The sequence below is a fragment of the Mobula hypostoma genome, chromosome 1, assembly GCF_963921235.1.
Source record: "Mobula hypostoma chromosome 1, sMobHyp1.1, whole genome shotgun sequence".
Taxonomy (NCBI): domain Eukaryota; kingdom Metazoa; phylum Chordata; class Chondrichthyes; order Myliobatiformes; family Myliobatidae; genus Mobula; species Mobula hypostoma.
The window spans coordinates 70,160,693-70,186,254 of NC_086097.1; the positions used below are offsets into that span (position 1 = coordinate 70,160,693).

Here is a 25,562-nt window from a genome sequence, read left to right on the forward strand (position 1 = left end):
GAAACTTATATTTTAGGTAATTATATGTTTGTAATCTGTACTGCGATACTTTGATTCTACTTGAACATAATCAGCAACCTATTGCATTTTTTACATATCAAACTCCACTAGAAAATAAATTGCACAGTTAGAATTCATGCTACTTATTTGGGGGTAAATACTTAGCCAAAAAAAAATCTCTACTGTTACTTAATCTTCCAAAAGTTGAATTTTCCTTTAGGGGGGACTTCCGGTAGAGCTCATGGAGTGAAGTCGTGTTCTAGACTCGCTCCATTACCTCTGAGTTTTTCTTCTTATGATCAGCTATATTTTAACTAACCATTAAGGCATCGACTTTTCCAATACTTTGAAACAAATTGGGCTCTTTGATAATCGGATGCTTTTAAGGTCTGCTATGTCTAAGAATGGAAAAAATGGGAAGGACGGCAAACCTCCGGTTAGACCGAAAGGTACCAATTTTCCTCCAACTGAACCACCGGTGACTTTGAAAGCTGTATCGGATCTAATTCAAAGGGAAATTTCAACCCCTATTACAGAGCTGATTCGTGCGGAAATTTCAATTAATTTCCAGAAAATTGCCGATTCAATCGATAAAATACAAACTTATATTACGGAACATCAGTCGGCTATATTTAATCTTCAAAAATCCATGCAACAAAATGAACTCAAGATGGGGAAAATTGAAGAAACAATTAATGTAATGAAGAAGAAACTTGACTTTCTGACCTTTAAAAACTCTGACTTACAATCCAGAATGCGACGGCAGAATCTTCGAATGATTGGAGTGCGTGAAGCTGCTGAATCTGACAACCCAATGAAGTTTTTTTCTCAACTTTTAAAAGATGCATTTCCTACTGTATTTCCTGACCAACCACCGTTATTGGATCGTGTTCACAGAGTTCCATCATACTCGTCTAAGTCAGATAAACCTCGACATGTCATCTTACGTTTTCATTACTTTCAAGACAAGGAGAAACTGTTTCGATTCGTTCGATCTAAAGGTTTCATTGATTTTTTGGATCTTCATTTCCGGTTTGTGGAGGATTTCAGCAAACAAATTCGGGATCAACGGGTTCGATACAGATCTGTGATGTCCGAGCTCTACAAGATGGATTTAAAACCAGCGCTGCTTTACCCAGCACGTCTAAGGATTCGTACGTTGGATGGAGCCCTCCATTTTTTTGAATCTCCATCGGATGGCCAGAGGTATCTGGATCAACTTTCACCTTCAACATCTTAATCGTAATTTTTAACTATCTCCGTTTGATCGGAGATTGTGAATCTGTCGGCCTTAATTTTTTTTTTGTCTTATATGGGCAGAAAAGTTTATTTTTGATTAATTAATATGGTTGCTAAACTTTCTTTCTAACTGCGTCATTCCTTTCTTTTTCCCAGGGGATTCTGGGTGGTTATTTCCTCAGCGTCATTCTACGTATTTCCTTTGAGGCCTTAAATTTTGTAGTTTTTAAATCTTTTTTTTTGTAGATTTTCATAACTAGTTTATGTTAATAATTTCATTTCTTTTTTTGTTTATTCATAGGGTCTGGGGTTTGTTGCGGTTTTTTTTTATATTTTCTGGCTTTTTCTCTGTTATATTAAGTGTTTGTTTTAATTGATTTACTTTTTAAATTCTTTTATTGTTTTATAACTAGCTGATCTTTTTTATATTTACACTGTTTTTTAGGGCGTGTCTATCGGAAGTCATGGGGGTAGTTTTAGTGCTTGCTTCTTTCTGGCTGGTCTGTTTTAGATTTAGCCTTGGAGTCATGGGGTGGGGGGTGGTGGGAGGGGCTTCACATTTTAGTTTTTCTCTTCTTGGGCTATGTACACTATTGAAGTATTGGTTGTGTTCTCCTTCCCGGTATCTCTTATTTGTTCTGTTCCCTTTCCGGGTTCGTGGGTCGAGCCTATCGTCAATCCTCCTTTCTGCGGGTTGACTTTAGGGTTTATGGAGTCTATTATTAATTTTGTCTCCTGGAATACTAATGGTCTTAACCATCCTATTAAAAGGAAAAAAGTTTTTAAAGTGTTCTGGAGACTTAAAGCACAAATTCTATTTTTACAAGAGACCCATGTGCGGAGGGGGGACAGACTACGTTTTTTTAAATTCTGGAAGGGACAACAGTTTCATTTGAACTCTAACGCTAAGATTCGAGGCGTCTCTATTTTTATAGACTTCTCAGTTACTTTTATACAACATGATATTATCTCTGATCCGAAAGGTAGATTTCTACTGGTTAGTGGTCTACTATTTAATAAACAGGTAGTTTTGGTTAATGTTTATGCTCCCAATATGGACTGTCAGGAATTTTATAAATCATTATTCAATCAGTTCCCGAATTTGAATGAGTTTTCATTGATCTTTGGCGGAGATCTTAATACCTGTTTATCTCCAGCTTTGGACCGTTCGGCTCCTCTACGGACCTTACCTAATAAATCTGCAACTTTGATTAATTCATTCCTCTCTGATTCTGGGTCGACGGACATTTGGCGCTTTTTGCATCCTCAGGAAAAAGATTTTTCTTTTTTTTCCACATGTTCACCATTCTTATTCAAGAATTGATTATTTCTTTATTGACTCTCGTCTTATTTCTTCAGTGATTAAATGTGATTATGACTCTATAACCATTTCCGATCATGCTCCACTTAAGCTTTCTATTAAAATTCAGGCCAATACACAAAATAATAGACAATGGCGTTTTAATTCGCTGTTGCTTCAGGACTCTGACTTTATTAACTTTATGAATGAACAGATTGATCCTTTTTTTAAGAATTAACTATACAGAGGATATTTCTGTGAACATTCTTTGGGATACTTTTAAAGCTTATATTCGTGGTCAGATTATCTCGTATTCTGCTGCTTTGAGGAAGAAGCTGAAGCAGGAGGAGTTGGTAATTGTGGACAAGATTAAGGAAATTGATAAGAAATATGTTACAGCTCCCTCTGAGGAGTTATATAAACAAAGAACTGAACTTCAAATGGAACACAGTTTATTACTTCCGTCCTCGATTGTAAACCAATTAAGAAAACAAGAAGTGAATTTTATGTACACAGTGACAAAATTGGCAAACTGTTGGCTAACCAATTGAAGTCTAATTATGCTAAATCTCAAATTAATCAGATTTATAATCAAAATGATCGACTGATACTTGATCATGCGGGGATTAATCAAACCTTTTTTGATTTTTATTCTTCCTTATATCAATCAGAGTCTCCTTGAGACTCTAAATATATGAATGATTTTTTAGATAACCTAGACTTCCCTGAGATTTCACAGGATATGTCTTCTATGCTAGATACTCCCATTACCATTGATGAGATTAAGAATGTTATTTCCTCTATGAACCTGGGGAAAGATCCTGGCCCTGATGGGTTTACCACAGAATTTTATAAATGTTTTGCACCTTCATTAATCCCTTGGTTCTGTAGGGTTTTCGAGGCTTCATTATAACTTGGTAAACCTCCCGAATCTTTCAATAGAGCGTCAATCTCTCTAATATTAAAGAAGGATAAAGATCCTGCTCAATGTGCATCTTATAGACCAACATCTTTATTAAATGTTGATTCTAAAATTTTTCTAAGTTATTAGCAAACAGATTAGAAAAAGTACTTCCTTTTATTATTTCGGAAGATCAAAGGGGTTTTATTTAAGGTCGTTACTCTTTTTATAACATTCGCACACTGTTAAATATTGTTTATACCCCCTCACAAAATGTTCCTGTGTGTGTTATCTCTTTAGATGCTGAGAAAGCTTTTGATAGAGTAGAATGGCCTTACTTATTTAAGGTGCTTGAAATGTTTAATTTTAGCTCGAAATTTATATCCTGGATCAAACTGTTATATCATTCTCCTGTGGCCTCGGTCCATACTAACTCTTTAAGCTCACCATTTTTCCCTCTCTTTCAAGGTACTCGACAAGGTTGTCCTCTTAGTCCTTTATTATTTGATATTGCATTAGAACCTCTTGCAATTGCCATTCGAATCTCCAAATATTACTGGGATAACTCGGGGCTTAAAGTCCCATAAAATATCACTCTATGCTGATGACTTACTTTTATATATTTCTAATCCTCAAAAATCCATCCCTGCTGTTTTAGAGTTATTAGCACAATTTAGTCTTTTTTCAGGTTATAAATTAAATCTTAGTAAGAGTGAACTCTTCTCGATTAATAAACAACTTCCCTTATATCATAACTTTCCATTTAAATTGATTAATAATTATTTTTCATATCTTGGGATTAAAATTACTTGTAAACACAAAGATTTATTTAAGATTAACTTTTTACCCTTAATTGACCATATTATTCAACTTTCATCTAAATGGTTTCCATTATATTTAACTTTGATTGGTTGTATTAATGCAGTTAAGATGTTTTTTCTGCCAAAATTTTTATATATATTTCAGGCATTACCGATTTTTGTTCCAAAATCTTTTTTTGATAAAGTTGACTCAAAAATTTCTTCATTTATTTGGCAAAATAAAAACCCGAGACTGGGTAAAATACATTTACAGAAAGCTAAGAGAGATGGAGGTTTAGCATTACCTAACTTTAGATTCTATTATTGGGCAATTAATATTCGACATATGAAATTTTGGTTACTTGACCAGGATATACTATCCATTCCTAAATGGGTAGCATTGGAATTATAATCTGTTCAGGGCTATACACTTGGCTCTATTTTAGGTTCCTCTCTTCCTTTTGATTTGAAACGCCTCAAACAGGTCTCTAACCCGATAGTTAAATATACCTTACGTATTTGGTTTCAATTCAGAAAATTTTTTGATCTTAACCAATTTGGGCTAGCGATTCCTATTTTAGGTAACATATTTTTTCCTCCCTCTTTTACGGATCGTGCTTTTCAAATTTGGAAGACTAAGGGTATTTCACGGTTTTTGGATTTATTTTTAGATGGTTCCCTTATGCCTTTTGAACAATTATCTAATAAATATGATTTATCAAGAATACATATTTTTAGATACTACAAATTAGAAATTTCCTAAGTACTATACTTTCTTCCTTTCCAATGCTTCCTCCTACATACATTTTAGATACTATAATTAATCCTAATCCATGTCAGAAAGGTGCATCGGCTATGATTTATAATATTAGTATGAAATTTAGGAAAGCTCCATTTGATAAGATTAGGGTAGATTGGGAACAGGAATTGGGTTCTATCATTTCCGTGGATGACTGGGGGCAGATTTTACAATTAGTTAATACTTCCTCTATCTGTGCTAAACATTCCCTAATTCAATTTAAAGTTGTTCATAGAGCACATATGTCCAAAGATAAATTAGCTCGTTTTTATTCTCATATTAATCCTTTTTGTGATAGATGTCCGGGGCAGATAGCCTCTTTAACTCATATGTTTTGGTCTTGTCCTACTCTGGAAACTTTTTGGAGAGACATTTTTAATATTATCTCCAAGGTATTGAATATAGATATCTCTCCTCACCCTATTACTGCTATCTTTGGACTAGCTAAAATTTCCAGTAATCTTTCTCCTTCAGCCCGTAGAATGATTCCTCACTTAAATTTGAACAGACCTGGAGATCTTTTATTCAATATTTTCATTTAATGTAATTTTTTTTCTTCTTTTTTTGCTCCATATTTATATACCCTTCTTGTTTTTTTTTACTGTTTTTAATGGAGGTAGGGTTTGAGGACGTGATTTTAAGTTCTTTAACTCTACTTGGTTCCAAGTTAGCCCATTGCTTTGCTTTGCTTTTAGTTTAGTTGCACGGATGGTTTTTTTTGGGGTTTTTTTTTTTCCTTTTCTCTATTGATATACATATATAAAAATTAGTATACTATTATGTTACCTTAGTATGTTATGTTTAAATTACATTGTTTGTATTATTTTTCTGTATTAATATCTCCTGTAATTTTATTATATTCTAACAGTGTATTAGTGCCTATATGGCTTACCTTTTTGTATACTTATTCAATAAAAAGAAAAGAAAGAATTTTCCTTTAGAAGAATATTTCCTGAGGGCTTTTGTGATCTCATTTAAAATGTTTAAGTAACATTTGGATATTTGAAACCATTTGTTCAGGCACACATCATCAATGCCTCAGCTCTCAAAGCATTCTTAGGAGACTAATTATTTGTAAAATTACATGACAAAATGAATTAATTAATGCCCGGGAAGAAATCTATAGGAATTTTTGAAACATCCTGCAAAAGCAAACAATTTCCCTTCATAAACTAAGAGAACTACACGTATAATCTTATAGAGAACTAACTCTGAATCATAATGAACACAACCAACAGGAGAAAAGATGCTAAAATTGTAGTGCTTCTTCTTTGGTAGTTGTTAGGATTGAGGATGTCTTACTTTCACTCTGATGGTGTGGGTTGTGAGGTGGTTAACTCACTCACATCAAGGTCAAGGGCACTCAAATCAAGGCCAGAGTAACATTTAAGGAGGTCTTTGAAGTGTTCCCTCTGGTGAATATTGACTGCTTCTTATCTCCACTGAAGGTTATCGGGAGAAAGCTGGGGAGGGGGGCTGAGGAGGGGCAAAAAAGATCAGCAATGATTGAATGGCAGAGCAGACTCAATGGGCCAAATGGTCGAAATCTGCTCTTATGTCTTATGGTCTAATTCAACCCCCACCCCATTCTTGGCTCTTAGTAAGATCAGACTTTGAGAATATGGACTATAGAAGGCTTTTATAGTGCTAAAGTACCTATGTGTGAGATGGCTGTTGACAGGTACTGAGTTCTAGTGTCGTTTCCATCCACTGTCTTCCTTTTCAGATCCCAGGTTTTTTTGTTGGATCTCTGCCTTCAAATGCCTGCAAACCTGGCTCTTTTCCCTTGCGGATAAGCTTCCATTCCAGGAATGACTCATGTTTGTTGTTGATCATTCTTACCAAGCCAATCTTGACTCTTGTTGTTTGTGAATCCAAAAGTCCATCTACAGGTGCTAGTTGCGACAGACATTCTGAGGTTTCTGTTGGCTGGGAGTTGACAAGTATGTGACACTGTCTGAGAACTACCTTTGTGGGGTTCTTGACAGCTTTGATCTTCTTGCTGTTGTGTTTCCATTGACAATAATGTTTTGGGGCAAGGTTGAGGGAAGTATCAGAATGGATAAGATGGTGTGATGCAGAGAAGAATATTTTCAAGTTCTAGTATCATTCAACCATGCATGAATATAGCCAAATGATACAGTGTTCCTCCTGGGCAAAGTTGCAAAACACATTACCAACAGCACACTGCACATAGCACATATGGTTAGGATTTCAGAAAAACAAAATCAGAAAGAGAAAAAACAGCCCAAGTTCCTGAGTTGTCCTGGTACAGCTTGTTCTTCCATCAAGCAAATACTGGAGGGCAGCATTGAGTGAATACCGGACAGCAATACTGCCGGGAGAGGCCAGCTCCCAACCCAGTACAAAACTCAGTGACACACAGCCAGCTCTGTCGTCTCCTTCACCGGCCACTGCAACAGGTGACTTCAAGGCATGACAGTCTTGTCCACACAGCATCCAAGGCAACACAGTTCCTCTGCCGTCGATCTTGCCAATGTACCAGTGAACTGGAATTGCAGTATTGTATGTTACCAAAGTCCAGTAGAGCCTTGCGATCACAGTAAAGACAATCACTTGCATCTTCTTTTGGACCGTCCACAGTCTCAGTATAATGTTACACAACAAACCCCGGTGGCAACACAACAATGGTACGTAACAAGTCCAGCTCCATTGCTCTCAAGCAACTCACTTACGGGATAGTCCGGCAATACTTGATGTTCTTAGTTTACAGCCGTGACGTTGACCATAAAAGAGACCTATAGGACGAATACACCTTTGATTGGATACAGAGTGGCCACTGTGTCCGAGCATGTTGCTACCTTACTGGAAGTTACATACTTACAATTCCTACTTAACCTTGTCCAAAGCTTCAAAGGTTGCACATATGCACAGATGACCTAAGCTTGTTGGGTCTGTAAAGTGAGCCAGTGGTTCACTAGTTCTGAAGAGCAAGTCGATGAAATGCTGGACCAGATTATTCTTGATGAAAAGCTCACTTGATGAAGGCAGCATTTCCTTTTAAGTTTACTCCTCAGAAGGTGTACCTTCAGTCTTGTTCTATAAACTGCCTGTCGATCTCATTCAGTGCAGTATAGCAGGTATCAAACTATTTACTTACTTACTTTACTTTATACTTTATTGTCACCTAACAATTGATACTAGAACGCACAATCATCACAGCGATATTTGATTCTGCACTTCCCACTCCCTGGATTACAAATAATAAATATTAAAAATAGTAAAACTTTGTAAATATTAAAAATTTAAATTGTAAATCATAAATAGAAAATAGAAAAATGGAAAGTAAGGTAGTGTAAAAAAACCGAGAGGCAGGTCTGGATATTTGGAGGGTACGGCCCAGATCCGGGTCAGGATCCGTTCAGCAGTCTTATCACAGTTGGAAAGAAGCTGTTCCCAAACCTGGCTGTATGAGTCTTCAAGCTCCTGAGCCTTCTCCCGGAAGGAAGAGGGATGAAAAGTGTGTTGGCTGGGTGGGTCGTGTCCTTGATTATCCCGGTAGCACTGCTCCGACAGTGTGCGGTGTAAAGTGAGTCCACGGACGGAAGATTGGTTTGTGTGATGTGCTGTGCCGTGTTCACGATCTTCTGCAGCTTCTTTCGGTCTTGGACAGGACAACTTCCATACCAGGTTGTGATGCACCCTAGAAGAATGCTTTCTACGGTGTATCTATAAAAATTAGTGAGGGTTTTAGGGGACAGGCCAATTTTCTTTATTTGAGTTCCTGAAAACTGATAATATGGCACTCAGGTTGTACACAAAAGTAGTGACATTCCAGGTCCTGAACTTCATATCATAGAATTGAAGTTGCAGGTTTGTGATTTCTTTCAACATTGGAAAACTGTTGCACACCACTTATCACACAAGTTTCACACAGCAAGGGTGAGATCTAATGGCATGGGAGTCCAAGATAACCAGAGATCAGGTTCTGCTACATTTGTGTTAATGCTCACACATTAGAGGACACAGAAGTAGGTAATCATCAGCACAAGTACATGATTATTAAGTATACTGGAAAAGAACAAATAAGGAACAAACTAGGGCATTTGAGAAACATCAGACTCATCAAACTGTCTTATTGTAAAGCTTCATGATATCTTTGCAAACCAACTTATTCTTCTCTTTGACCTATCTAACCTGCTCAATTCAATGGCTTACATTCATAATTTATTCTACATGTTTGTGATAATTTTCACAAATGTTTCATTAGAATTATTTTCCTCAGAACCTGCAAACTACATTCTTTTGAAACAATAAGTGTCATTTCCTTATTGTTCTCATAGCTTCAAAGTGCTTATGTCTGGAATAATCTCCATTCCTTATTCTTAAAGGGTAAAACTTATTTTATAACTGGACAGACAATGTGGTTTGTATTGCTTCAGATGGAGTCCAGTAATTTTATTTGTATATCCACGATACAACTAGCACTACCTGATATTCACTAATAAAATACATTGGCATCTCACAAGAATACCAAATTATTACAGAATAATACAATCCAAACATTAAAAAATAGGAGTACAGTTTCAATCTATTGCTGACAAAATCCTCATAAAGAGAACCAAAACCATAAAGATGCTAGAAATCTTATATTAAAAAAAACACTAAATGCTGGAAACACAGGCAGCATCTGTACAGAGAGAAACATGGTACTGTTTTCAATCCAAGTCCTGCAGAGTACTTCCAGTTTCTCTGCTTTTATTCTCCAAGGGTAGACTTGTATTATATATGGTGTAAAGTGCTAGTTGGCTGGCTGGTAATTGATAGTCATCCTCTGAGAATAAACAGAATATTTGGGAAGACTTACTTGCTGGAAATAGGCTAACACAATAATATTTTCAAATAGAGGCATTTGTGAATTAATGCTGTGAGAATTCAGAAATAATTGTAAATGTATGGTAGTTCTGCTGGCATAAAATCTCACACTTCAGAAAATGGAACATACAGTACTTAGTACTCATACAGTTCCCAAGCAATGCACAGCTTTAACAAAGTCTAGGGCATGCAGTCAAACACTTCTCAGAGGTCTGACAAAGGACAATTGTAAAAGTCCCGAAGGACTTGGACAATATCTGATAATATTAGGCCAAAACGTACTCACCTCTGGCTGGCTTTTCCATAGAGAATTGCTGTTGATTTCCTCCTTGCTGGTCAGTTCATTTCCATTTTAAGATTGTGCATTGTAATGTGCAAGTCACAGTTAAGCTGGAGATAAGATGCTTCCACTCTACAAGCTGAACTTAGCACTGAGTCCAGAGGTAGAGCATGAATAAACCGAGCTGACAGTTTGGATGCATCATACACCCAGCAATTTTACACCAGGGTTTGCTGGTATTAAATTAAAGCAACATTCATTTGATTGAAAAGATAAATGTATATAAGAACTTTAGCAAGGCCTTTGACAAGTTCCCACATGGGAGGTTGGTCAAGAAGGGTCAGTCACTTGGCATTCAGGATGAGATAGTAAATTAGATTGGGTATTGGCTTTGTGTGAGAAAAGAGAGTGGTAGCAGATGGTACCTCTCTGATTGGAGGTCTGTGACTAGTAGGGATGCATGCTGGGTCTGTTATTGCTTGTCATCTATATCAACGATCTTGATAATTGCAGATGCAACAAAACTCCAACACAGCAAAGCTGGATGTGAGTAGGGATGCTTGAGTAGATTTAAAATTAAATCACATCTGGATTCTTTCATTTGTGCCCTAACGTTACTTCGAGTCTACCATTACACTGTTTTGCACTTGGATTAACTAAAATAAGTATACTTACTTGCTGCTTTAGCACAAAATTCTTAACTCCCTCCATCACAAACTGTGATCCGGTATTCATTACACGTGAAAGCAAGCTGAAAGTAGGAAATATGCATTACAGTTCCTTTGTCTTCAATTTGCCTAGCAAAACCATTATAGATTATTTGCTACTTGTATTTATTCTCTAGACAAATGAATACATTGAGATCTTCCATGTTTGCAAGTGTTTTTGATACAATTTTTGTCAGTTTAGAAAATTCTGAAACAACCCAGTAGTTTTGCTTACAAGTCATCAATGTGATACAAAGGATCTGTGTGAACACAGGAAACTGCTTTCAATTATACAGCTAAAGGCTACTCTTTATAACAATTATACAAATGTTCCATTCACGTTATTTTTGTGTTTTAAGTTTAGAAAGGCAGCCACAACACACTGAATTAAGATATTTTGAAGTAAGCAACACACATCAAAGTTGCTGGTAAACGCAGCAGGCCAGGCAGCATCTATTGGAAGACGTTTGAGGCCGAGACCCTTCGTCAGGACTAACTGAAGGAAGAGTGAGTAAGGGATATGAAAATGGGAGGGGGAGGGGGAGATCCAAAATGATAGGAGAAGACAGGAGGGGGAGGGATGGAGCCAAGAGCTGGACAGGTGATTGGCAAAGGGGATATGAGAGGATCATGGGACAGGAGATCCGGGGAGAAAGACGGGGGGGGGTGAAACAGAGGATGGGCAAGGGGTATAGTCAGAGGGACAGAGGGAGAAAAAGGAGAGTGAGAGAAAGAATGTACGTATAAAAATAAATAACGGATGGGGTACTAGGGGGAGGTGGGGCACTAGCGGAAGTAAGAGAAGTCGATGTTCATGCCATCAATAGATGCTGGAAACTCTTCCAATAGATGCTGCCTGGCCTGCTGCATTTACCAGCAACTTTGATGTGTGTATTTTGAAGTAATGTAAGTTTACAACACAAAATAATAAAATATGCTTTCATTAATATCATTTAACTGGCCAAAGTTATTTTTTGTGCAATGTTGAATTCTCTAGTATAATAAGTCCAAACACTGAAACTATCTTTTTACTGGTACATCTAATTGCCCAAATTTTAAGTAGCTACAGAGCATAATAGACCAGTAAGTGTAAGATGCAAGTTTTTTTCCCTAGCATACATAGTTTCAATAGATTAAACACGTACAATACACACTGTTCTTGTTTACTTGCTGTTGCAAAATTGGATGCATCATCCATCTCACCATATTCTATGGCAACTGTTTATTCATTTCCTTAGATGCTGCCTGACCTACTAAGTTCCTCCAGCATTTTGTGTGTGTTGCTTTGATTATCACAGATACATTAGCCATCATGTCAATGGCTATAAGGAACAAAGCTGGAAGCAAGAGCTATAAATAAAACTTGAAAAAGAACGAAAAGCAATGAAAACTCAAAATGAGCGATGTATAATAATAATTTTTAAAAAATTAACTGGTCATTCATATGACGTCATTTTATGGGAATTTATCCACATGTGGCTGCACCAATTTTAAATAATAGTGAATAAACATATAATAAAATACCGTGCAACCAAACTGTAATTTTCTTTGCATTTCTGATGAGATGTACTGATCTCTGCACTATCCTTTGTCAGTGCCTGATCGTGGCAGAAAAGAAGGCCATGGACTGATATGTCAAAACGGGAATGGGGAAAGAATTTAAATGGTTGGCCAGCATGAAATTTAACTTTTGGGAGGTGAACCAGAAGTACTTGACAAAACAGTCCCATAATTTACATCAGGTCTCCAGGGGGCCGCATCGGGAGCACCGGACACAATAGACGATCCCACCAGATTCACAGGTGAAATGTTGCCTCACCTGTAAGGACTGTTTGGGGCCCTGAATGAAGATGAGGAAGGAGGTGAATTTGTAGCATTTTACAGCATAGTGAAGATATAGCATTGCTGTCACGTGCAGGGATATGTGCCAGGAGGGAGATTAGTGGGGAGAGATGTATCGACAAGGAAATCACGAGGAAGCAATCCCTGCAGAAAGCAGAGGGTTGGGGGGAGGAGGTAAAGATATGTTTGGTGGTAGGATCTCATCCAAGATGACAGAAGTTGCGGAGCATGATGTATTGGACATGAAGGCTTATGGGGTGGTAGCTGAGGACAAGAGGAATTCTATCCCTGGGAAGACAGGACGAGCGCAGATTTCAGGAAATAGAGGAGATGCAGGTGAGAGCAGCATCAATGGTGGAAGAAGGTGGACCTGGAACGGAAAGCCTCATCCTGGGAACAGACACAGCAGAGATGAAATACAGAGAAGGAAAGATCATTTTTACCAGGGACAGAGCAGGAAGAGGTATAGGCAAGATAGCTATGAGAATTAGTAGGATTATAAAAGACGTCAGTAACAGTTTGTCTCCAGAAATGGAGACAGAGTGATTGAGAAAGGGGAGACAGAAGTGTCAGAAATGTTCCAAGTGAATTATAGGGTAGGGTGAAAGTAGGAGGCAAAGCTGATGAAATTGACGAGCTCAGCATGGGTGCATGAAGCAGCACCAATGTAGTCATTAATATAATGGAGAAAGTATTGGGGAGCATTACCAGGGAAGGCTTAGACATGGACTGTTTCATGTAGCCAATAAAAAGGCAGATATAGCTGGAGCCTGTGTAGATGCCCATGGCTACCCTTTGAGTCTGGAGAAAGTAGGAATAGCCAAAGGAAGACTTGTCGAGGGTAATAACAAGTTCTGCCAGTCAGAGGACAGTGGTGGTGGTGGGGAACTGGTTGAGTCTTTTGTCAAGAAAGAGATGGAGAGATTTGAGGTCTTCTTGACAGGGTATATAGGTGAATAAGGATTGCATGTCCTTATGGTAGAAATGAGATTGTCCGGGCCAGGGAATTGAAAGTTGTGGAGGCCAAGAGCATGTGAAGTGTCGCAGATGCAGGATGGAGTCGAGGAATGCAGACACAAGTTCAGTGGGGCAAGAGGAGCAGGCAGAGACAATTGGCGTACATGGCCAGTCAGGCTTGTGGATCCTGGGTGGGAGGTGGAAAGAAGTAGTACAGGTTCAGGGAACTACGAGTCCAATGACAGTTGATGGGAGATCTTCAGAGTTGATGAGGTTAGTGACGGTGTCAGAGACAATGCTCTGACAATCCTTAGCAATGACCGGTGTACGCAAAAATATTGTGCTGTGTAAATCTTTGCCCAGTAACAACACAAGTGTGCACTGAGTAATTTCTTCAACAAAAACAGTATAAATAAGCCAGTTCTAAAATCTGCAGACAAATTATCGCAAACTCCACGTTGTCAACACTGTCCACATCAGAAACCGGAAAAGAAAATGCGATTGTGTATAATCGTGAAATTTAGTATGCTCACGAGGTGAGGGTGACAACCTTCTTGCGTGCAGTTTAAGCTCCTTCGTGCACTAGTAGCAGATGTGTGTGTGTGTGCACGCACACATGCGTACCTTAGAGGAAACATTGGTCCTTAGTGGAAACTTTTACAAGAAGTAAGAGAGTTGCCACCTGGTCTCAGCTAGGTACAGGTCAATCCGCCACAGTAAAACAGCACCCCCTTTGTCTGCGGGTTTGAAGTAAAGGTTGGGATTGGTGCGGAGAGAGTGGAGAGTTCAGAGGGGGTAAGGTTTGAGGAGGGCTGAAGTCGAGTCGGTCGATGTCTCATTGCCAACTGGAGATGAAAAGATGCACCCAGAGTGGGGTGTCCAAGAAGAGAAGGATGGTTGGATACAGAAGAAAGGGGTCATTAAAACGGGGTGGGAAATTTTTGCCAAAGAACTGGGCTTGGAAACAGAGGCCACAGAGGAAGAGCTCGGCATTGCGATGGGTGCAAAATTCACTGAGGTGCAAGTGAAGGGAGACAAAGTTAAGGCCCTTGCTCAGAGAGGGGAAGTCAGAGTGAATGGTGAAGACATGATGGAGATAGAACTGGGATCAGAGGGGGAAGAGAGTCGGTGGCGTCAGAAGAAGGGGAAGGGATGGGGTGTTCAGGAAATGCAGTGTGGGTTGAAGATGGAGCCTTTAAGGACCCAACAGGTAGTTGGCAACTTGGGAGACCCAGGATTGGAGAATGGTGTGGGGAAAAGGAGCCTGAAGGCCCAGTAGCAATAAGAATGGTCTCAGCCCAGAGGTGGTAGGGGCCAAGGTTGGGGCTGGAGCTAGAAGCGGCGTAATTCGCAGTCTGAAGGCATTCTGGATTGTTGAAACTGGATTTTGCAATGGTGGGATCCACGATCTGGATCTGAGGTCCACCAAGCAGGAGATGATGGGTGGGGGGGGGGGGGTCCACTGTAACCGCAGTTTGGAGATAGCAGGATCAGCTGTCTGAAGACACTTGATCGAGTTGATGTCCGAGCAGGAGGTGGGAGGGGCCGCAGTCTGGAGACAGGTGATCTTTTGATCCTTCTTGGACATGAGGAGTTGTGGATCCGGTGAAGGATGAAATATCAGAGAAGTCCATGACAGGTGGTGCAGAAAGAGGCCTGGAGCTGTGGCAGAGACTGAGATAGGGCCCAGTGGCATGCAAAGGTTTGGGCACCCCTGGTCAGAATTTCTGTTACTGTGAATAGATAAGTGAGTAAAAGATGAACTGATTTCCAAAAGGCCTTTTCTCCAAAAGGGTGCAGAATTTCATGAAAAGAAATCCTCTCCAACTGTTAAGCGCAGGGGTGGATTGATCATGATTTGGGCTTGTGTTGCAGCCAGTGGCACGGGGAGCATTTACTGGTAGAGGGAAGAATGAATTCAATTAAATACCAGCAAATACTGGAAGCAAACATCACACTGTCTGTAAAAAAGCCGAAGATGAAAAGAGGATGAATTCTACAACAGGATAATGAACCCAAACACACCTCAAACTCCACAATGGACTACCTCAAGAGGCGCAAGCTGAAGGTTTTGCCATGGCGCTCACAGTCCCCTGACCTAATCATCATCGAGAATCTGTGGCTAGACCTCAAAAGAGCAGTGCATGCAAGATGGCCCAAGAATTTCACAGAACTAGAAGCCTTTTGCAAGGAAGAATGGGTGAAAATCCCCCAAACAAGAATTGAAAGACTCTTAGCTGGCTACAAAAAGCATTTACAAGCTGTGATACTTGCCAAAGAGGGTGTTACTAAGTACAGCCATGCAAGGTGCCCAAACTTTTGCTTTGGGCTCTTTTCCTTTTTTGTTATTCTGAAACTGTAAAAGATGGAAATAAAAAAAGTTTTCTTGCTTAAAATATTGAAGAAATGTGTCATCTTTAACTTTATGCCTTTTGGAAATCAGTTCATCTTCTACTCGCTTAGCTATTCACAGTAACAGGAATTTTGACCAGGGTGCCCAAACTTTTGCATGCCACTGTATCTACACATGGCGGAGAGGGTAGCACGCAGAATTCAAAGGGAAAAGTGGCAAGAGAAGCAGTCCATTGAATATAAGTACCTGGAATCCTTGGTGGGTCCAAATTGAAAATGGAGCAGGAGGCCCTGTGGAACAAGATGGCAGCAGAGACAAGTTCCCAGTAAAGATACGTGGCTGTGGTAGTGAGTCTGGGTGATTACATGGTCCAAGAGTTGGCAGACAGCAAAGATCACAGAGGGGAAGCAGTGAGAGAGGGTCTCACTAAACTCCCATCAAAGAGAAGATTTAGACTTCTTCAGGGTAGGCATACCCTGAAGATACTTCGCAGTGGAGCAGCAAATCATAAAGAGAGATTCTGCAATTGCTGGAAATCCAGAGCAACACACACAAAATGCTGGAGGAACTCAGTAGGTCAGGCAGCATTTATGTCTTGTCCTCCTTCCCTTCCCCCCAACCTTTCTATTCTGGTGTCTTCCCCCTTACTTTCCAGTCCTGATGACAGGTCCCAGCCCGAAATGTTGACAGTTTATTCATTTCCATAGATGTTGCCTGATCTGCTGAGTTTCTCCCACATTTTGCATGCGTTGCTCTGGATTTCCAGCATCTGAAGAATGTCTCGTGTTTATAATCAAAACAGGGACCGGGCAAATTCATTCAACAGTTCCAATATCATTGCTAGGTTTCGAAGTAGAATTATTCTCGCACGTAACTATTCTTGACAGTCATGCATAGATTTCAAGGGATACAGTAATTGAAAACTGCAGCAAGGTTGGTAAAATCGCAAACTAATCCGCTGAAGTGTGGCTGTAATTTTGTATGAAGATGAAAGAATTCAAAAGTAAGCATTAAATTTTAATCCTGCACAAATACTTTAACTCAGCTACTTCCCCTGCAGATAAGATTTACGGTAAAAGCAGTGAAGTAGGTGCAGTGTAATTGTTTATAAATGTTCCCAAGATGAAGGCAATACAGATAATTTGAAAGTTTGAATTCATTTTGCAGAGCAATTTTGTGTGTGTGTGTGTGTGTGTGTGTATACGTACGTATACGTACACACACCTGCGCTTTCATTATTGTGGAGAGCTATCATCAATTTAAATTTTCATTATCTGTGGAATTTCAGTGTTTTAGATCAAAAGAAGGGTTAGAAAAACCACTGCAGGTAGTGCTCTCAATGAATAATTCCACATCTTACACAGTAATCTTAGTATTTTAGAAGAGAAATAGGTTGTTGAAAAAGGTACTAAAGGATATGAACAGCATTGAGAATAAACTAGAAACAAGCTAATGACAGATAAATGAGCCATCTGGCCTATCTTTATACTTTAATTTGCTCTCTGCTAAACATGTATGTCTTGAGTGTTTCATTTATTTAGCACAAACAGATGTCAACTAATTACAGATAAAAATAGAATATACTGGGAGGTACTCATTAGCTCAGGCAGCATCTGTGGAGAGGGAAACAAATTTGTGTTTCAGGTCAATAGGTCATTACTGACCTCCTGCTTATCTGCAGCATCTTAGATCTCCAGCATTGGCTTTATTTTAGGCTTCTCAGTCATCAAATTACTCGTAGATTCAATATTTTCAGAACAGAATATTTTAGCTGCTTCTCGCTGTGCTTCAGAAGAATAGCAGCAGCATTATTCTGTAGTAACAGCATGTACCTTATTGGTTTTGGTCCACTGCCTCCAAAGTTAGCAGGAGTTGATGCCATTTTGGTAAATGCTCTGCAATGAAAGTAAATAATCAAAGTGAATCTAAGAGTAAGAAAATATTTTTCCCTCAATCTCCCCAAAATTGTAGATTTATGAAATGTAGTTTGAGAAGATAAAACTTGAGAAGATTTATCAAAGCTGCACAATTATATTAGGGATGAGAGGAAGCCTCAATTTTAACCAAGGCAACTTCAGATCAATTGGACTTTTCACTGGCCGGTGACTTGATTCCTTGGTGAGACTTACTAAAGGAGCTCAATGTAGTCTTTGTCATTCTTACAATATGATCAAAACCTTCAAAAAAACTAAAAGATTGCACCATTATTTTTATCTTTTCATGTGAATAGAGACCAGTAATTACTTTAAGTGGGTTTCATATGTTTTACTCCACAACTAATATTCAAGTGCAATCAATAGGAAATTTGTCAATTCCTTGCCTTTTTGGTTTGGTGATAGGTAAACCATAATTATCTTTTAGATTTTCAATAGTCAGGCAAGTTTTCTTTCCCATTCTGCTAACATGATGACAGCTTCTTCATATTCAGGTTGCAAAACTTTCAGAGGGTAAGCATTCTGGAGACAGTGACCACAACTTCCTCATCTTGGATAGGGATATGGAAAAGTATTTCATTGGTAGAGGGTGAATTCTGATGCTATCAAGCAGCACTTGGGACCATAAAATGGGAAAGATATACTCAGAGAAATGCACAATGGAAATCTGTAGGTTGTATAGGGGCACTTTCTTGGGGTTCTTGATTGGTTTGGCCCATTGAGGCAGGGAAAGGAGCCATGGCTGACAAGAGACATGGAACACTTAGTCAAGAGGAAGAAAGAAACATATATAAGGTTTAGGAAGCAAGGATCAGATAGGGCTCTTGAGAGTTATAACATAGCCAGGAAGGAGCTTAAGAAAGCTAGAAGGGGACATGAGAAGGCTTTGGTGAATTGGCTTAAGGAAAACCTCAAGGCATTCTATACGTATGCAAAGAACAGGATGATGACTAGAGTGAGGGTAGGATAAAAGAGGAAACTGTTCCTGGAGTTGGAGGAGGTAGGGGAGATCATTACTGAATACTTTGCTTCAGTATTCAGCAGTGAGAGGGAACTTGATGAATGTGAGGACAATTTAGAGCAGGGTAATGTGCTTGAACATGTCAACATTAAAAAAAGAGGATGTGCTAGAATGTTTGAAAAACATTAGGATAGGGAAGTCCCTGGGGCCGGATAGGAAATATCCCAACTTACGATGTGAAACATGGGAAGAGATTACTGCACTTTCATGTCCTCACTGATCACAGAAGTTGTAATAGAAGATTGGAGGGTGGCAAATGTTATTTATTAGCTCTGCAGAGATCTGTCTGGGGCCTCTGCTCTTTGTGATTTTTTTTTAAATGACTTGGATGAGGAAGTAGGAGGATGGGTTAGTAAGTTTGCAGATGACATGAAGTTTGGTGGTGGTGTGGATAGTGTAGTGTAGTGTAGGTTTGGGGCATTGATAAGATGCAGAGTTGGGCTGAGAAGTGGCAGATGGTGTTCAATATGGAAAAGTGAGAAGTGATATGCTTTAGAACGCTGAACTACAGTTCAAGGTTAATGGCAAGACTCCTAGCAGTGTGGAAGAACAGAAGGATCTTGGGCTGGGGGGGCATATATAGATCTCTCAAAGTTGCTGCACAAGGGATTCAAGAATTGTGATGTAATGTTGCAGATCTATGAATCTCCAGTAAAACCACACTGAACATATGCGTTCAGTTCTCGTCACCTCATTATAGGAGGGATGTTGAAGCTTTAGATAGGGTACAGAGGAGATTCACCAGTATGCTGCTTGGATTATCAGCACGTCTTATGAGAAAAGGTTGAACGAAGGAGGACGAGAGGTGACTTGATAGAGGTGTAAAGGATGATAAGTGACATTCACAGAGTGGAGAGCCAGTGCCTTATTCTCAAAGTGGGAATGGCTAATCCACGAAGACATAATTTTAAAGTGATTGGAGGACAGTACAGCGGGAGAGATGTCAGAAGTAGCTTTTTACACAGAGAGTGGTAGGTGAATGAAATGTGCTGCAAGGGGTGGTGGTAACAGCGGATATATTAGGGACACATAAGAGACCCTTACATGGATGAACGAAAATGGAGGATTATATGGGAGTAAAGTGTTACATTAATCCTAAAGTAGGTTAAAAGGTCAGCACAACATTGTGAACCAAAGGGCCTGCACTGTGCTGTACTGTTCTAGGTTCTAAATTATTAAAGCTACTGTCCTTCTCCATCTATGTATAAAATATGTTTCCAAAAACATTTCTCTGTTTGCCAAACATGGAATGTGTCTTTGAGGTTCTTTAGCTGGTTTGCTCTTTGCTGGTATTATTAATATTACTATATATATTTGAAACTCTTAAACTCAATTGGTGCTTTATTTTCCAGAAGCCTGAGTTTCAGATTCAACATTTCATTTGCCAACTGGTTTTCAATTCTGACATCAACAATCAGACAATTTTTATAAGCAAATGGATGAATATGTTTTTAAAATGTTTTAACTCATCCACTTCCACTATTTTGTGTTTTGCTTTGTGGTCTTTAGTCATTTGCTGTCCACTAAGTTTTTGTTCCCTTGACAACAAAATTATTGCCAGTGTTGATCTTACTTACTTCCATCGTTTGATGTAATTTAAAGGAGCCAAATTACATCCAGCGTCAGTCAGCGCTTTTTTATATTGCTCTAGGTCAACCTGTTGGTATAAATAACGTTACTTAGAACACAAAGAACAATGAACTTCAGAGTTCCAAATTCATTGCAGATTTGCTTTATAAAATAAGCTTTGCTAGGATCTTGGAACGTGAAGGGATATTGAAGGAAATAAAAGTTGAAATTTTCCAGTTACACTTAACAAAGGCTATATTAAGTTATGTGATGAAACAAAGAATGCACAGAAGAACATGAAGGAATTAAGATCAATTTGCCCTTGAATCCACACTCACAACACGCTGGAGGAACTCAGCAGGTCGGGCAGCATCCGTGGACACCATCAGACGACGTTTTGGGCTGGAACCCTTCGTCAGGACTGTAGGGGGAAGGGCAGAGACCCTATAAAGAAGGCGGGGGGAGGGTGGGAAGGAGAAGGGTAGGTTCCAGGAGAAAGATAAAGGGGTGGGGGAGGGGAAGCAGGGAGGTGATAGGCAGGAAAGGTGAAGAAAGAATAGGGGAAAACACAATGGGTAGTGGAAGGAGGCAGAACCATGAGGGAGGTGGTAGGCAGCTGGGGGAGGGGGCAGAGTGACATAGGGATAGGGGAAGGGAGGGGGAGGGAATTACCGGAAGTTGGAGAATTCTATGTTCATACCAAGGGGCTGGAGACTACCTAGATGGTATATGAGGTGTTGCTCCTCCAACCTGAGTTTAGCCTCATCATGGCAGCAGAGGAGGCCATGTATGGACATATCTAATGGGAGTGGGAAGCAGAGTTGAAGTGGGTGGCTACTGGGAGATCCTGTCTGTTTTGGTGGACGGAGCAGAGGTGCTCAATGAAGCGGTCCCCCAGTCTGCGTCCAGTTTCACCGATGTAGAGGAGGCCGCATCGGGAGCACCGGATGCAATAGGTGACCCCAACAGACTCACAAGCAAAGTATTGCCTCACTTGGAAGTACTGTTTGGGGCCCTGAATGGTGGCAAGAGAGGAGGTGTAGGGACAGGTGTAGCACTTGTGCTTACAGGGATAAGTGCCAGGTGGGAGATCCGTGGAGAGGGACGTGTGGACCAGGGAGTCGCGGAGGGACCGATCCCTGCGGAAGGCGGAGAGGGGTGGAGAGGGAAAGGTGTGCTTAGTGGTGGGGTCCTGTTGAAGGTGGCGGAAGTTGCAGAGGATAATGTGTTGGATCCGTAGGCTAGTGGGGTGGTAGGTGAGGGCAAGGGGAACTCTGTCCCTGTTGTGGTGGCGGGAGGGTGGGGTGAGAGCCAAAGTGTGGGAAATGGAGGAGATGGGGGTGAGGGCATCATTAATGACAGCAGAAGGGAAACCACGATCCTTAAAGAAAGAGGACATTTGAGATGTCCTGGAACGGAAAACCTCATCCTCGGAGCAGATGGTCACTATTCCCAGTTCCTCCGTCTCCGCCGCATCTGCTCCGAGGATGCTCCTATCCGTCTCCAATGCTATGGTAAAGGAGATAGAATTATGATCACTATCTCCAGCATGCTCTCCCACTGAGATATATGACACCTGACCAGGTTCATTTCCCAATACCAGATCAAGTACAGCCTCTCCTCTTATAGGCTTATCTACATATTGTGTCAGAAAACCTTCCTGAACACACCTAACAAACTCCACCCCATATAAACCCCTTACTCCAGGGAGATGCCAATCAATATTGGGGAAATTAAATACTCCCATCACGACAACCTTGCTATTATTGCACTGTTCCAGAATCTGTCTCCCTATCTTCTCCTCGATGTCCCTGTTACTATTGGGTGGTCTATAAAAAACACCCAGTAGAGTTATTGATTCCTTCCTGTTTCTAATTTCCATTCAGAAACTCAGTAGACAATCCCTCCCTGACTTCCTCCTTTTCTGCAGCTATGACACTATCTCTGATCAGCAGTGCCATGCCCCCACCCCTTTTGCCTCCCTCCCTCCCTGTCCTTTCTGAAACATCTAAAGCCTGGCACTCTAAGTAGCTATTCTTGCCCCAGAGCCATCCAAGTCTCTGTAACGGCCACAACATCATATCTCCAAGTACTGATCCACGCTCTAAGCTCATCCACTTTGTTCATGATATTCCTTGCATTAAAACAGACACATCTCAAACCATCAGTCTAAGCGCATCCCTTCTCTCTCACCTGCCTATCCTCCCTCTCACACTGCCTACAAGCTTTCTCTATTTGTGAACCAACCGCCCCTTCCCCCGTCTCTTCAGTTCAGTTCCCACCCCACATCAATTCCAGTTTAAACTCTCCGCAATAGCCCAAGTGTAACCCATTCTTATTGTACAGGTCACACCTGCTCGAAAAGAGGCCCCAGCGATCCAGATATCTGAATCCCTGCCCCCTGCTCCAAAACCTCAGCCACGCATTTATCCTTTACCTCACTCCATTCTTCTACTCACTGTCGCGTGGCACAGGCAGTAATTACTACCCTTGTGGTAATTACTAACCGAGATTACTACCCTTGTGGTCCTGCTTCCCTGCTTGTTTCCTAACTCACTGTAGTCTGTTCTGTGTGGACTAGTGTACACAGGGAACTAGTGTACTAATTTGGAAACTCACTATGTGGTTTTCCTGATCAGTAGAAAACAAACTCAGACTGGGATAACCACTTTGCAGAGTACCTTACAAGAGTGATCCTGAGCTACTGGTTGCCTGTCACCTTAAATCCCATCTGACTCTAGTTTTTCCTGTCTCAGAACCATTACACTGTTAAATCAAGGCACAATGTAAACCTGAGGAACAACACTACATCTCTGTTGCAGTATATTGCCAAACTATCAAATTCCTTATATTTAGGTAATTTACTTTTTGTTTTTATGTCAAAATTTAGGTAATCCAATTTTTCTTTCTGATTACCCGTATTACACATAGAAACATGATATACAAGAGATGTTGCAGTTGTACAAGATGCTGGCGAGACTGCATCTGGAATATAATGTGCAGTTCTGATCACTGTACTACATGAAGGACACAATTAAGCTAGAATGGGTCCAGAAAAGATTCACAAGAATGTTGCTGGGATTGGGGAGCTTAAGTTATAAGAGTCTAGAGAGGTTGGAACTGCTTACCCTGGTGTGAAGGAGGATGAGGGATGACCCTGAAGAGATTTACGAAATCATTCAAGACACAGATAAGATGGATGGTCACAGACTATTTTTCAGCACAGAGGAATCAAAAACCAGAGGGTATAGATTTAAAGTGAATGGCCAAAGATTCAAACGAGACCTAGAGTAAGTTTTTCTGCACAAGAGGGTGGTGACATTGAACAAGCTTCCAAAGGAGATGGTAGAGGTGAGTATAATTACAACAGTTAAAAGATATTTGGATAGCTTAATGGGTAGGATCATTTAGAAGGATATGGGACTACCTTGGCAAGACACCTTTATTGGCCCAGACAAGTTGGGCTGAATGGCCTGTTTCTATGCTGTATAACTCTATGATTCTAATTATATCACCCATTAATTCATTACCATTTGCCCTTTCAAAGACATTCTCTTTGTTCTACCCGCTCTTCCACCAGCTACGCTTCTATGGAAAACTAACTTGCTGTTCTCTTTTTCTCATTCTGATAAAGGGTCATTTACCTGAACCGTTTCTCTTTCTACACATGGTACCCGACTCATTGACTGTTTCCACCATTTTTTGTTTTTTATTTCAGATTTCTGGCATCTGCAGTTTTTTGATTTTGCCTTCATCATTATTAGGTGCCATGCCCAGTTTGAGCTTTGACTGCCGTGGCCCACACACTCTGGTTTCAGGTCAAGTGGATCAATTTATTGGTACAGGTGTTCCCAGCTTTTCGAACGTTCGCTTTACGAAACCTCACTGTTACGAAAGACCTACATTAGTACCTTGTTTTCGCTTTCAGAAGGTGTTTTCACTGTTACGAAAAAAATCAGCACGTGAAAAAATCAGCGTGCGATAAAAGGCAGCGTGCGCCCCGAGCAGCCGCTCTCCCCCGGATTCAGAACTGCAATCTCGCCAGCATTGCTTAAACACGTGCCTGTGAGCAGTTGTGTGCAAGATGAGTCCTATGGTATTGGAAAAGCCTAAAAGAGCTCGTAAGGTGTTACACTTAGTGTAAAACTAGCCATAATTAAGCCTTTCGATCGTGGTGAATGAAGTAAGGACTAAGTGAGTTTGGCTTGTGGAAGCTGACGAACATGATGTTGAAGAGGTTTTGGCATCCCATGAACAAGATCTGATAGATGAAGAGCTGATGCAATTGGAAGAAAAAAGGATAACAATTGAAACCGAATGTAGTAGCGAACTGAACGTGAAGCAACTGCGTGAGATTTTTGCTGCAATGATATAGTACGACTTTGATTTTGAAAGGGTACGTAGGTTTAGGGGATATTTGCAAGATGGTTTGAGTCCTTACAAAGAACTGTATGATAGAAAAATGCACGAGGCTCAGCAGTCAATCAAGCCTTCCACATCAGCCACAGCAGACGACGAACCTTGACCTTCGACATCGAGGCGGGCAGTCGTAGGAGAAGATGAGCTGCCTGCTCTAATGGAAACAGACGACGAGATGACACCTCAGTGTCCTACCACCCCAACCCCCAGGCCACGGACAGATACCGATTCGCAGAGAATGCAGCAGTAGCTGGGAGGCACACAGCACATCTTTAAGAAAAAAGCCGAAACAAACATGCTAATTAATTAGGTGCCACCCAACATGTAATTGTCGGCCCAGATCAGAGACGACGCAATCGGAAATCGGCACTGATCTGGGCCGACGTTTATGTGCCGAGCGGCACCTAATGAATTAGCATGTTTGTTTTGGCTTTTTACTTAAAGATGTGCTGTGTGCCTCCCAGCTACCGCTGCACCCCTGCATGCTTTGCGGTTCGGTATCGGTCGGTGGCCTGGAGGGTGGGGGCCACTGCACCACCCAATCTCCGATGACTCAGTCTAACACACCATCATCAGTGTGCTTGGCGCTGTCCCGATTCCGGTAA

General features: G+C 40.4%; 1 protein-coding gene across 1 annotated transcript in view; it reads right to left on the reverse strand.

Annotated features, from left to right (window-relative positions):
• Positions 1–25,562, reverse strand: part of scfd1 (sec1 family domain containing 1) — a 159,407-nt gene that overhangs the window by 57,167 nt on the left and 76,678 nt on the right. Inside the window, exons 17-19 of the mRNA XM_063050484.1 lie at positions 20,547–20,626; positions 17,847–17,909; positions 10,831–10,906 (exon numbers count right to left, since the gene is read on the reverse strand). Of these exons, the coding sequence (XP_062906554.1) occupies positions 10,831–10,906; positions 17,847–17,909; positions 20,547–20,626 (219 nt within the window). The remainder of the gene's footprint in view (positions 1–10,830; positions 10,907–17,846; positions 17,910–20,546; positions 20,627–25,562) is intronic.